The sequence below is a fragment of the Mastigoproctus giganteus genome, chromosome 7 (assembly GCF_048544385.1).
Source record: "Mastigoproctus giganteus isolate SK-2022 chromosome 7, ASM4854438v1, whole genome shotgun sequence".
Taxonomy (NCBI): Eukaryota; Metazoa; Arthropoda; class Arachnida; order Uropygi; family Thelyphonidae; genus Mastigoproctus; species Mastigoproctus giganteus.
This window is the reverse complement of record NC_143581.1, coordinates 159008877-159022116: the sequence shown is the minus strand read 5'-3', so window position 1 is coordinate 159022116 and position 13240 is coordinate 159008877. Positions and strand designations below refer to the sequence as shown.

General features: G+C 36.9%; 1 protein-coding gene across 1 annotated transcript in view; it reads left to right on the top strand.

Moving 5' to 3' along the window:
• LOC150083283 (pregnancy zone protein-like) overlaps positions 1–13240 on the top strand; it is a 374597-nt gene that overhangs the window by 316640 nt on the left and 44717 nt on the right. The window contains exon 21 of the mRNA XM_090378461.1: positions 11156–11274. Within this exon, the coding sequence (XP_090234587.1) occupies positions 11156–11274 (119 nt within the window). The remainder of the gene's footprint in view (positions 1–11155; positions 11275–13240) is intronic.

Genomic DNA, 13240 nt, shown 5'->3' with positions numbered 1-13240 from the left:
GTGTTAGGGTAGCTAAGAATAGGAAAAGGTGCATGTATACTTGCGTGTACACCAATGCTAGGAGTTTGGTAAATACATTTGATGAATTTGAGGTATTGCTCAAAACATCAAAGGCAGATATTGTTGGGATATCAGAGACGTGGTGACACATAGATATAAAGAATGCAGAACTGGAATTTGGGGAGTACAATGTGTATAGAAAGAATAGGAAGAGATGAGGGGTTATGCTATTAGTTAAGAAACACATAAAATCCAAGGAAGAGAAGCCAGTCGACATCGTTGGACAGTGCAGTGTCAAGTCAGTTTGGTGTGATATAAGCACTGGGAGATCAAAATTGAGAGTAGGAGTGTGCTATAGGCCTAATGACTCTGATGAGTATAATAAGAAACTGAACAGGGAAGTAGAGTGGGCCAGTAAATCAGAGAGTCTTATAATGGGGAATTTTAATTTCCCAGATATTGACTGGAATTTGTGGGTTGTCACTCACATACTAGCAAGGCTTTTGTGGATTTATTGGATGATTGTTTTCTAAATCAGCATGTTCAGGAGGCAACTAGAGGAAGTAATACTCTTGATCTGATTATCAGTAGTGATTCTTCATGCATTAAGAATATGCAGATAAAGGAACCACTAGGTGGCAGTGATCACAGTGTGGTGAAGTGGGATTTACTCGAAGGGGCAACTACCATCAGAGGTAAAGGGAAGTGTTTTTGCTTTTGTAAAGGTGACTATGATGGTCTGAGACAGTATTTAAATTATATACAGTGGGACCAACTGATGATGTTACCAACAGCAAATTCAAAATGGGAAGCATTCAAAGAATTTATCTTGAAAGCTACTAGGCTTTACATACCAACTAAGAAATATTGTTCAAGGTTTAGGCCTAAATGGATGTCAGATGAACTAATGAGACATATGGCAGAGAAGAAAAATGCATGGGATACATATTAATTAATGGGTGACATGGAAGCATATGATAGATATAAGCTGGTCTGTAACCAAGGCACAAAGGAGATTAGGCAGGCAAAGGCAGACTGTAAGAAATCCTTGGCAAAGGATGCAAAGAAAAACAGAAAAAAGTTATTTACCTATGTAAACTCTAGAAGGAAAGGGATGAATCAGATTGGTCCACTGGATATTGATGGTTCAACTGTTGATGATCCTGCTCAGGTAGCTAACAAACTAAATGAGTATTTTGCATCTACATTCATACATGAGGAGTTATTCAGGAAGGGGAATGCCAGAGGTTGAAGTAAACTCTGGAAGTGAGCTAGATGATTTTGTAATAACTGAGAAGAATGTGGAGGATAAATTGTTGAGGATAAACATAAAAAAGGCACCCGGGATGGATGGGATCTATCTAGTTATATTAAAGGAGGCAGCAAAGGAAGTAAGCAAACCCTTAGCCATAATTATGAGAACTTCTTTGGACTCAGGGGAGGTACCCATAGACTGGAGATGTGAAAATGTAACTCCAATTAACAAAGGAGGATCAAATGCTGACGCAAGTAATTATAGACCTGTGAGTTTAACTTCTATTCCAGGAAATTTAATGGAGGCACTGGTTAAAGAAGCACTGCAGGATCATCTAGACAAAACTTCAGTTATAGCTCAGACACAGCATGGTTTTGTTAAGGGAAAGTCTTGCCTGACCAATTTGATTGGATACTATGATGCAGTCACAAAAGAACTGGATGCAGGGAATAACTTTGATATTATATACTTGGATCTTAGAAAGGCTTTTGATACTGCTGCACATGGAAGAGACTGCTGCATAAATTGGAGCAGTGTGGCATTGGAGGCAAATTGCTGCTATGGATAAAGGGGTGGTTGAGGGTGAGAAGACAGAGAGTGGTAATCAATGGACACTGCTCATCGTGGACTAATGTTATTAGTGGAGTCCCTCAGGGTTCAGTGTTAGGTCCACTGTTGTTTTCTGTATTTATAAATGATACTGATGATGGTATATCAAGCTTAATGTCCAAGTTTGCAGACGAAAGAAAGGTTGGAAGGATTGCTAAGGACACTACTGACAATGTGCTGCTGCAACAGGATCTGGAAAGGTTGAGCAGGTGGGCTGAGAGGTGGCAAATGAAGTTTAACGTTGACAAACGTAAAGTAACAGAAAAGCCCAAGGTGACTGCTAATTGTTTTTATTGTTCTATGGTTGTGATCTCCTGAAATCTGACCGACCACATGGTTCGGTCGGAGACAATTGTAGGGTAATCTCCAGTGCTGCAGTCTTTTGCCCCGATATGGGAAAGTGCATATGGGAAACAGTAACTCCAGAGCAACGTATCAACTCTGTGGTACTACACTGACAGTGGTAGATAATGAAAAGGACATGGGGGTAATTGTGCAGGCAGGTATGAATATTTCTGAGCAGTGCAGACGAGCTGCAAGAGTAGCTCATGGTGTCTTTTCAATGATATACAGGAATTTTTCTAGCAGGGATAAGGAGGTGATTATTCCCTTGTATAAGGCAATGGTCAGGCAACACCTTGAGTACTGTATACAGGTCTGGAGGCCTCATTTCAAGAAGGATGTAGAACTGCTGGAATGAGTACAGAGAAGGGCAACAAGGTTAGTGAATGGAACAAAGGGTTGCCCTTATGAAGAAAGGCTTAAGTTTTGCAAATTACAGTGTCTGGAGACGAGCCACCGGCGAGGTGATCTGATAGAGTTGTATAAAGCCTTGAATAATTTGAGCATGCTCAATGCTGATGGGATTCTTCCTCTTGCTCAGAATAATCACCTGAGAGAGCATAAATTCAAATTAAGGAAAGACAGATGTAGGATAGATGTGTGGAAATTTGCCTTTAGCCAGCGGATAGTTGGTTGGTGGAACAGACTTCCATCCCTTGTTGTGGAAGTTGATAGCCTAAATAAATTTAAGGCTCAGCTGGACAGGTATTTTGAACAAACGGAGTGGTTTTTTTTTTTTTTTTTTCTTTTTGGTTGATGCTGCATAAGCTTGCTTTCTTGCATCATATGCATCTACTAATGCTAAAATGCTAATGCTGATACTATACTATTTGCATGTGCAATCAATATAGCATGGTGTGTACTTCTTTCAAAATATTTACTGGTACATGTCATGCTACCACAGACTGCTCAGATAGTTCATTTAACAGTATATTTCAGATAGTCTGCTGTCAAATGATTATTTTATGCATAGAAAATGTAAAATAAATTCCATTGTCTAATGGAATTTATAGAAGATATTTCATTAAATATAATTTTTCACTAGCCTGTTCATTCTTAATCTAACCTATCCTTTTTTATGTTTTAGAAAAAATTAAAGAAAAGAAAAGAGAATAAAAATTAAATTAAAATAAAATATAATCAGATATGTGTTGCACCCTTGAATATAATGGTTTAACAAAAGCTATATGATTTATTTCTGAGCTACAAAAATTATTAATTAAAAAAAGTGGGAGATTAAAATTCATATAAAGATACAAATATATTTTGAATGTTGACCTTCAAAATATATTTGAGTAATTTAATACCAGTCAGTTTGTATTTTAAAACATTTGAAATTAAAAGAATTTTTGAATATTTATAGAATTTAATGTTACTAAAATCTTAAAGATTATCTTAAAATTGCTCAAGTTATAGAAAGATTATAATTACAAAAAAAACAATTATGAGATAATTCTCTTCAGTAACATGGGGGGGGGGGTCTGCTTCATATATAATGCAAAGGAGTCAGAGATAATTATGGATAATACTACAGCCCACTCTACATCCCCCCTCAACTTTTTTTTTTTTTTTTGACAGAATATCATTAGAGTGTACTGTTCTTTATTTTTTTAACAGTTTTGGATTATGTACAAGCATAATTATGCTGTATTGTGATTGCTCTCTTTGCTTGCACTCTTAGAATAATTATTTCCACACCTAGCAGCCACCATTGAGAATGCGGGAAAATTTGGACTAATCAGAGAGGATAACAGTATATCCTTTAAAGAGAGTGGCTATTGGAACACATCCATTATGCAAAGTGGGAAGCACACGATTTTTGTGATATTTTACATTATGCATGATAGCCTGCACATCTGTCCTTAATTTCTTAGAGGGATCACAAGTAATTTTCACATTTTCTGTCGTCACAGGACCAAGGGGGAAATGTCACTGTGGTGGTCAGACTAGATCCAGACCCTCACAGTGATGTTTTCATTGCCCTAGGATATGTATCAAACATCATATCAATATGCAGCCTCTATAAAGAGTCCTGTGAATCACCACTGTTAATCAGACAAAATCTGCTTCCAAGATAACATCCATATGGATCTCACATTCAACATGGATCTCACAAGTATATATATATATATATATATATATATACATATATATATATACAGTAAACTCCTATTACAGTGTTTTTGAAGGGGCTGATCCCAAAAAACACAAGCAAAAAAGTTTTATAAGCAGGATCCCTCCCCACCCTTCTATGGATGTTTCATCAATGATTTGGTAGATAAAATTTATATTTTGTTTAGCTCTTTTGCAGTGTTTCTGGAGGAGTGATTTGCATGAAAGAATGAACATTTTTAAAAAGATTTTATTAAATTAAACATATCTTGATTATTGCTGTGTAAACTAATAAACGTAGTATTAACATAGTAATAATACTGCCATTAATGAAATTATGAAATGAAATGTGCTGTCATTAATGAAAAGAAATGTGCTGTCATTAATGAAATTATGAAATGAAATGTACTGTCATTAATGAAATTTATTGATATTGAACACATGCACACAAAAGACAATAATTACACTAGTCAACAATTAAAATTTTTTTTTTTTTTGATAACATGAATGAAATCAACTGATTTTGACTAAATCGCATGTGCTGAAAATGAAAATGACAGTAGAAAGTTCATAGTGCATCACTTTTTCATATTATGGCTTCGTGCTCCTTTTTCCAAAAATTGCGAATTTTTACTTATCTAATTGTACTTGACTACTTTTCTTGTAAATTAACTGCTTGAAATAGAAAGTATGACCAGTAAGCATTCCAAATAGACAAAAAATAACATGTTTAAACTTTATAAACACCTATTAACTCACAAAAGTGGAGGCAAAAATAGGAAATCATACTACTTACAGTTATTTTTTACTCTTATGAGCAGAATGGTCATCCCTTATCAGAAACTAGCAATAGTTATCCATCATCCTTGATACCTCTCTCCACAGTGTGGATATCTTGGCAGAATTGTTCCCCCCCCCTCACTCATCACTGACAGATCCCAAGTTGTCCAGGTGTGAATGTAGGAAGTGTATCTTCAGCAACATTTGGCATCCTAATTTTTGATAGTTATGCAACAATTCTTCTATCAACTCTTTATAGTTCTCTACTTTTTTTATTTCCTAAAAACCCATGAACAACAGCTCTGAAGGATTTCCACACAGCTAATTCAGTGGCATTAAGTTTAGTTTCAAAGATTTCTTCCTTTAAAAGCCATCTAATTTGTGGGCCTATGAATATACCCTCCTTCAACTTTGCATTATTAATTTTTGGCAACTGACTTTTTAAATACTCGAAACTATTATTTTTGTCCAGAGCTTTTACAAACATTTTCACAAGACCCAACTTAATGTGCAAAGGTGGGAGAAGCACCATTTCAAGTTTCACTAAAGGTGTGCATTTGATGTTGAGTTTCCTGGGAATATATTCTACTTTGATGGGCCATCCCTTGACAATATAATGATGTTCTACTGCTCGATTATCCCATAAACACAGGAAGCTGCAATACTTAGTAAAACCACCCTGTAGTCCAAACAACAAAGTGATTACTTTAAAATCACCGAAGATTTTCCAACAATATTTCTTATAGTTTAAGGGCATTTAATAGCAATGACATACTATCATAGGTTTCTTTCATAGCCACTGAGACTGATGGTTTGCTATTACCATTGTGTAGCAAAACTGCTTTTAAACTGAGTTTAGAAGAACTGATGAATAATCTCCATTCTTTGGTGCATCCATTAACCATTTACATCTTTGCAGACACAAAGAGAACCTTCTATTTGATAATAACCTGCAAACTTTTCATTTTGGTTTCTAAACTCAAAAATCCTTGTGGTTTTTGCCAGAAAATTCCACTGTTGCAGCTTAGATCCTAATAGCTCAGCCTTTTGCATTGAAAGATTTGAATCCCTAACCAAATCATTAAATTCACTTTGCTCAATTAAGTGTGGGGATTTTGTTATTTTCTGGATTGTAACTAAAATTGGCAGACATTGAGGTGGCAGGTATGGACTTTAGTGACCTTTGCTCTTCTTCCGGAATAGTGATTTCTTCACAACTAGGCAGAGGAATACGGAGTTCTGGTATGTGTGTGGCACTGGTCTTATTGCAGACGGAAAGTTGGAGTATTTTATTTTAACTCTATTTTTTCTTGAAAACCCCTTAGTATTTGTGAGGCAGAAATAACAATCATTGAGGTGACTTGTTGGTTCTTGCAGATCCACCTTTTATCCTGATCACCCACGTGATAACCAAAATAAAAGTAATAAGCTTGTTTCACCTTGTCTGTGATTGATCGATGTTGCAACTTCACTGTAAATTGTCCACAAACATAGCAAAAACTGTTTGGTGAATTAACATGCACAGAGTTTTCACAAGACAAAAACAGAACTTTAAAGCACCACAACCTACCATTAGATCTTACAAATTGAAACTAATCCAAAAAATGTAAATTTAAGGCAAAAGACAACGTGTTTACAAGTTGTCTTTCACAGAGGCACATGACCACTGGAAATATAGTAGGGTCCAAACGTGCTATCGCATAATAAGGATTATAGCAATATAATTCAGAGCAGCCACTCCTCAGAGCCATAAAACTAAAAAGAGGTATCAGTATACCATTAAACAATACAGATATAGTCTCTTTTTTTACAATAAATTCGACTGGGAAAGGTACAGAGTGTGATGTTGGGCAATTTCGTTGATTTTGAAACTATTTTATGTTTTTTTAAAACTATTTTTGCCTTTTTTTCTGTGATGTGATAGAAACTTTTTACTGTCATATCTGTAATCAGACTAAGGGGTCTATGATAAATTAACAAAACCTTGTTGACCAGTGTTATTGTACCAGCAGGGAAGGCAGATGAATAATATTGAAATTAAAAAAGATCTGAGGAGAGCTTTTAATGCAACAATGAATATCTAGACACTGAGTAGCAAAGAGCAACCTATCTACCTTCAAGGTTTTAGTTAAATATGAAATAAACAAAATGGGAATGATTTCTCTGAAGTAAACAAACTGCACAGTTGCCAATTAGAATTTATGCTCTATTATCCATTTTCCAAAGCCAACAATCAAGAGGAAGGATGGTCATATCCAGGTTTATCCTCTTTGGGACCTTAAATAAGGGACCTTTGAGACCTTGGTCTTTGAGGTTGTCACAGACATTCTCTCAGATATCCCAGACAAGCTGTACTTGCTACCTGGGAGTCTAAAATGCTGATGGAACTGATATTCGGGTGACATTCATGCCAAGTGAACCCAATTTTGGTGAAGTCTGGACGGTCTATGCTAGCCAAATCCTCTGCTTGCACTTTCATGATGGTGGGACTGTTAGTAATCCTGGGTATAACATCCATGCACAAACACACTGTGGGTGACCACCCAGGTGTGAACCGACATAAGCAGGGTCGAGGTGTGGCACCCACACCACATGGAGGAACGCCGCCCCTCTATGTTACCAGGCAATACTAGATGGTAGATGACTCTCATAAACTGGTGCAATACCACCACTTTGCTTATTGGAGGCTTGAAGTGGTGGAACCCATGTTTAGTCTCCAGAGCTAAGTTCCAATCAACTCTTCCCCATCTCTACCCCATCATTCAGTATGACTGATGACTTTTGAGGTTATGATGAACATCGTGGTGAGATCCTATCTTCCTTACATTCCGAGGGTACAACTCTAAAACGGTGTTTGCAGGCCAGCCGCTAATTAGTACACTAGACCAAAATTATTGGTAACTCTTTGGAGGCTTCTGGATCAGCTAGTGTATAATCTTGCTACCTCTACTCTGCCAAGAAGAGTAGTGTGTATGTGGGGAGCATTGTCGAGGCCACATTATGTTAAGGATCTGGGTATATTCTTACCATGTGTATGCCATATCCAAAAATTTCATTACTTCATACAGCATGTCCCACCCACTTTTTCTTACTATTGAATACACCATGAATTGTCAAACTAATAGAGCAAGCTTATCTGCGAAAAGATCTAAACCTCCCAAACACTTCCTAGTTCATTTCACAAATATACGTGGTGTCAATTCTAATCTCAACAATGTCCGTTTCCACTTGCAGTCTGCCAAATCCTATGTACTTTTTCCTGATAGAATCTCAGTTATTGGTTGATTCAACTACTGCTCATCTCAGTTGCCAAAATTATTTGCTGTATGATTCCTTTCACCTCAAAGGTGGTACGTGTGCATATATCCATTCCGATATTCCCTGTTAAAGACTTGGTAATTTGGAATCTCCTCTTTTTGATCTTCTCTGGCTTAAAATCTCTCTACCTCACTGTGTCAAATTAATCTGTTGTCTCTACCATTCTCCCAACTCCACTAATCTGTTTGAGCTCTTTGACTTCCTCTCTTTGCAACTTGACTTTCTCCAGTCAAACTTTACTAACAGTGAATGTTCACAACTCCATCTGGCTTCCATTTTCTAGTCACAATGACCCAGCTGGTCGAGATGCTGAGGCTTTTTCAATTACTAATGACCTTGCACAGATTGCTCATTTACCTACAAGAATACCGGACAATCCTAACCATACAGCCAACACGCTTGATCTTTTCTCACAAACAACCCTTCTAAATACATGGTCGAAGTGAGTGATCCGTTAGGCACCTCAGATCACAACTTGGTGATTGTCTCTTCTCCAATGAAGCCTTCATCTCATGGCTATTTCCAACCTCTTATTGTTTGGCATTACAAGAATGCAAAATGGGATGAACTGCGAGATTTCTTTTCTTATTTTCCTTGGTCGGATTACTGTTTCAAAACTTCTGATGTCAACATTTGCTCAGATCATGTCAGTGAAATTATTCTTTAGGAATGGAATCCTTTATTCCACATGTCACTTTAAAATCTCGTCCTTTATCTAAACCTTGGTTTTCCAATAAATGTGCTAAGGTTGTTCCAGAGAAGAATGATGCATATCGTAATTGGCTTGTTTCCAATTCTTCAGTTTCATTTTCTGCCTACACCAAAGCTCGCAACAATTGTAAAGCAGTTATTAATCAGTCCAAACTAGATTTTGAACAGGCTAAGAGTAGAAAACTTGCTTCTTGCCCTAATGGTAGCTGAGCATTCTGGTTGCCAAAGCTATTGGCTGCAACTTTTGCCCATCTCTGCTCCCACCTCTGTCAAAACCAGATGGTTCTTTTGTCACTTCGACCAAGGATAAAGCTGACCTGCTAGAATCCCATTTTTCTTCCAACTCACATATTAGTGATCTTGGTAAAACACCTCCCACCATTCCTAGCATGCTCCATTCAAATGCCTCCTGTGGTCTTCCGTCAAAAGGAAGAATTTTGACGAATCTTGATGCTAAGAAAGCTCCAGGTCCTGATGGTATTTCTACACTTGTTCTCAAAACCTATGTTCCTGAAGTGAAAGAAGGTGGCATTTTCTTTCTTTCTTATTCCAAAGATGTTTTTGCTTCTGCTTGGAAATTTGCTCATATCCAGCCAGTTCCTAAAAAGGGTGACAAATCCCTACCATCCAATTATCGTCGTCCCATTGCAATTACTTCTACTCTTTCTAAAGTAATGTAGAAATCAATGAACAGCCAACTCTTAAACTACCTAGAAACCTTCCGTCTGATCAATGATTGTCAGTATGGATTCCGTCAGTGTCGATCCACTGGTGATATTCTGGCTTATGTTACCCATTTATGGACAAATTCCATGTTAAAGTTCGGGGAAACACAAGCAGTTGCTCTTGTCTTATAACTTCTCCACTAATTCTGGTGTCCCCCAAGGTTCAGTTCTTTCCCCTGCTCTTTTCCTCTTGTATATTAATGACCTTCTTCCATTGACTGAAAATCCTATCCATAGTTTTGCTGATGATAGCACATTGCATTCCATTTTGAATTTTGAGAAAAACCTTGCCCTGCTCAATCAGCTTCAACTTTTCAAATATCCACTATCAATTCCTTAAATGCCGATCTCCAGGTAATTTTCCAGTGGGGCAAAGACAACTTAGTTGATTCAATCCTTCTAAAACTAAGTCTTGTCTGATATCTCATAAGAAGGATTTTTCTGCCCATATGCTTATCTTTGGTGACACTCCGATATCTAGGCAAATTGATATATCTCTTTTGGGGATTACCCTGACTTCTAATCTCCCTCTCTCTCTCTCGGCACAAGAACATTACAAATAGTGCTTCCTCTGCATCTAAAAAACTTGGTTTTCTCTTTCGCTTTCAGCGTTACTTTTCTTCCAAACAGCTGTCCACTCTGTACAAATTGCAAATCTGCCCTACCATAGAATTTTGTTCCCACATCTGGGACAGTGTCCCCAAAACCTCTCTCAGGCTTCTAGATTCCATTCAGAAGAGGGCAGTTAGGTTAATTAATGACTCATCTCTAACAGAGTCTCTGTTCTCGCTGTCTCATAGATGTACTGTTTCTGCTGTATGCCTTTTCTACAAATACTTCAATTCGCACTGTTCTTCTGAATTGGCTTCTATATTTCCTGCTCTCTCTGTCTTTCAAAACAATCGAAACATGTGCCGCCACCAGCCAACATTCATTTACTGTCCAACTTCAAACTCACAGAACCAACTTTTCATCTTCTTTGTTTATTCATTTAACTGCTGTTTTCTGGAACAGCCCTCCTTCTTACGTTCAAGTTCAAGAAGTTCAAGTCTAATGTCGACAAATATCTTCTCAACCTGCAACCCAAGCACGGTACTAAGTACTATAGGTTCTAATACCTTTTGTGTTTGGGGTTTTCATAAAAAACAAAAAAACAAAAAAATAAAAAATTAAAAACCTAGTAATATTACTTCTAGTATTAGAATACTAAAAATAATATTAAAATTAGTTTATTATGCTAATTAACATTCTAAGGGAATACCAGTATTGTATCCTTACTGTGAAATGTAAAATATCTTAATAGGTTGCATTAAGATATAATGTACCGTCTATGCCTCCCAGCAGTGGATTTTTCTTAAATGCAAAAGCCACAAGAGGAGTAGCAAGTGACTGTGCTAAAGCACAATTAATAGCTTGTATCAAGTAAGTGCAATATTAATTACAAGATAATTTTTTCATTTAAAAATGACTTGTATATCTCTCTCTCTGCTTTTAGATATTATATGTGCATCAGCAGAAGTAGTGAACACATCTGCTTATGGTCTTATTATATGCATAGTAAGTGAAATGAAAATTCATTTTTCCTAATTGCCTAAAGATATTGAATACATATTGGTATTCAATATCTATAGTATTCAATATCTATATAACACAGGCAGAATCTCTCTCTATGCAAGCTGACCAGAGAGATTTCTTTGAAAGGTTTGGCATAGAGGCTCAATAAAAATTGAGCAGCTTACTCTGGGAACAAAAAGGATCCTCTACTAAATGAGAACAACCTTTCACAATCATAAGCATCAGTTAAACTCATTCTGTAAAAAATCAGTTGAACTTCATAATCAGTTAAACTTTGTGCTTATGCATAAAGTCAGATCTAAAGATGAATATCACTGTCTGAACTTGGTCGAATAATTTTTTCATACGAATATGCTATTTATTACAGTTAAGAGTGTCAATTTTTATTTCTGCCAGCACAAAATGAATTATCATTATTACAGAAAATTGGCTCATAACCCTCTATATCAGACCTGGCCACATGCAGCCCACCACATTATTTTTAGTGGGCTGCCAGATGATTTTTATATACTTACTACATCAGTGGGAAATCATTCACTAGTTGCACTAGGCATGATAAACAACGACTTCATCTCAACTTCTCGAAGAATGCCGATGAAAAAAAAAAATTTTCAGCAGCATTTGATTAGGCATGATATAAATTGTGTCCACAGTTGTTACTACTGCTATATAACAAATGTCGTGCAGAAGGATATTTTTCACTAGATTGGAAGGTAGCTTTATTGAAGCTAATCAAAAAGCCTGATAAGCTCCTCTCAGATCCTGGATCCTACCCGGCCAATAGCCCTTATGGCTAACCTTGGCAAGTTACTGGAAAGGTTGATGGTTCTGCGCATAGAGCAGTGTGGAATGACATCAAGTAAACAATATGGGTTTACATTTGGAAAGTCAGCAGAGGATGCTTTAGTGGACTTTCTAACACATGTCGAGAGTTCTGCTTCAAAGTATGAATTAGCCAGTTTTGTGGATTTTCAGGGTGCTTTTAACTCAGTATGGTGGGAGGCTGCTCTTGTTCAGTTGGATGTTCTTAAGAATTATATACATTGTTTGCAAGTTATTTTAGTGACAGATATGTAATTGTTAAATTTAAAACCTTTTATATTAAAAAGCAGGTTTATTGTTGTTGTCCCCAGAGTTCAGTCTTGGGTCCTTTTGTATGGAACCTTGTCTTGCAAAATTTGTTAGCTCGCTCTTTTTCTAGGCCTGAATGCCAAGCGACTGTGACTGAGCAATTTCTCTGTGCTTTCACTGCGATTTTCAGAAAAGTAAATTACAGTTACATTTTACGTTTTTCTCCTTAATAAATCATTTTATTTAATAGCAGCTCTTTTATCAAAAGTACTGGTAGAGAGCAAGGAAGGAAAGTAAACTTTCTTTATTTTTCATATTTTATAGACCATCTACTAATTTCGCTTGGTCACACCAGGCACTGCTCCTTCCTCCCCGTGGTGGGGCCGGTAACCTTGGCAGAAAAGTTCATCTGCCAAGGGCTAAAAGGAGCCAGCATGGAACAAAATATGTTTCCATCTATAGATCTGACAAGCTGCTGGCCAGATACAGAAAATGAACATGAACATGATTTGTCACAGCCAAAGAGGTTGGTTTTCAACCTCTTTGGCTGGTTTTCAACCAAATGCACTCACTATCAGAACAGCCTCTCAGTAAGCTATCACCTTTTCTAATCCAAAAACACCTGGAAAGTATTGCAGGGTCTCCTAAGACGGTTAAGAGACTGCGATCAGGGGACTTACTTGTTGAAACTCTAAACTGCAGGCATTCTGAAAAACTGCTAAAAATTACAAATTTTGCTGGT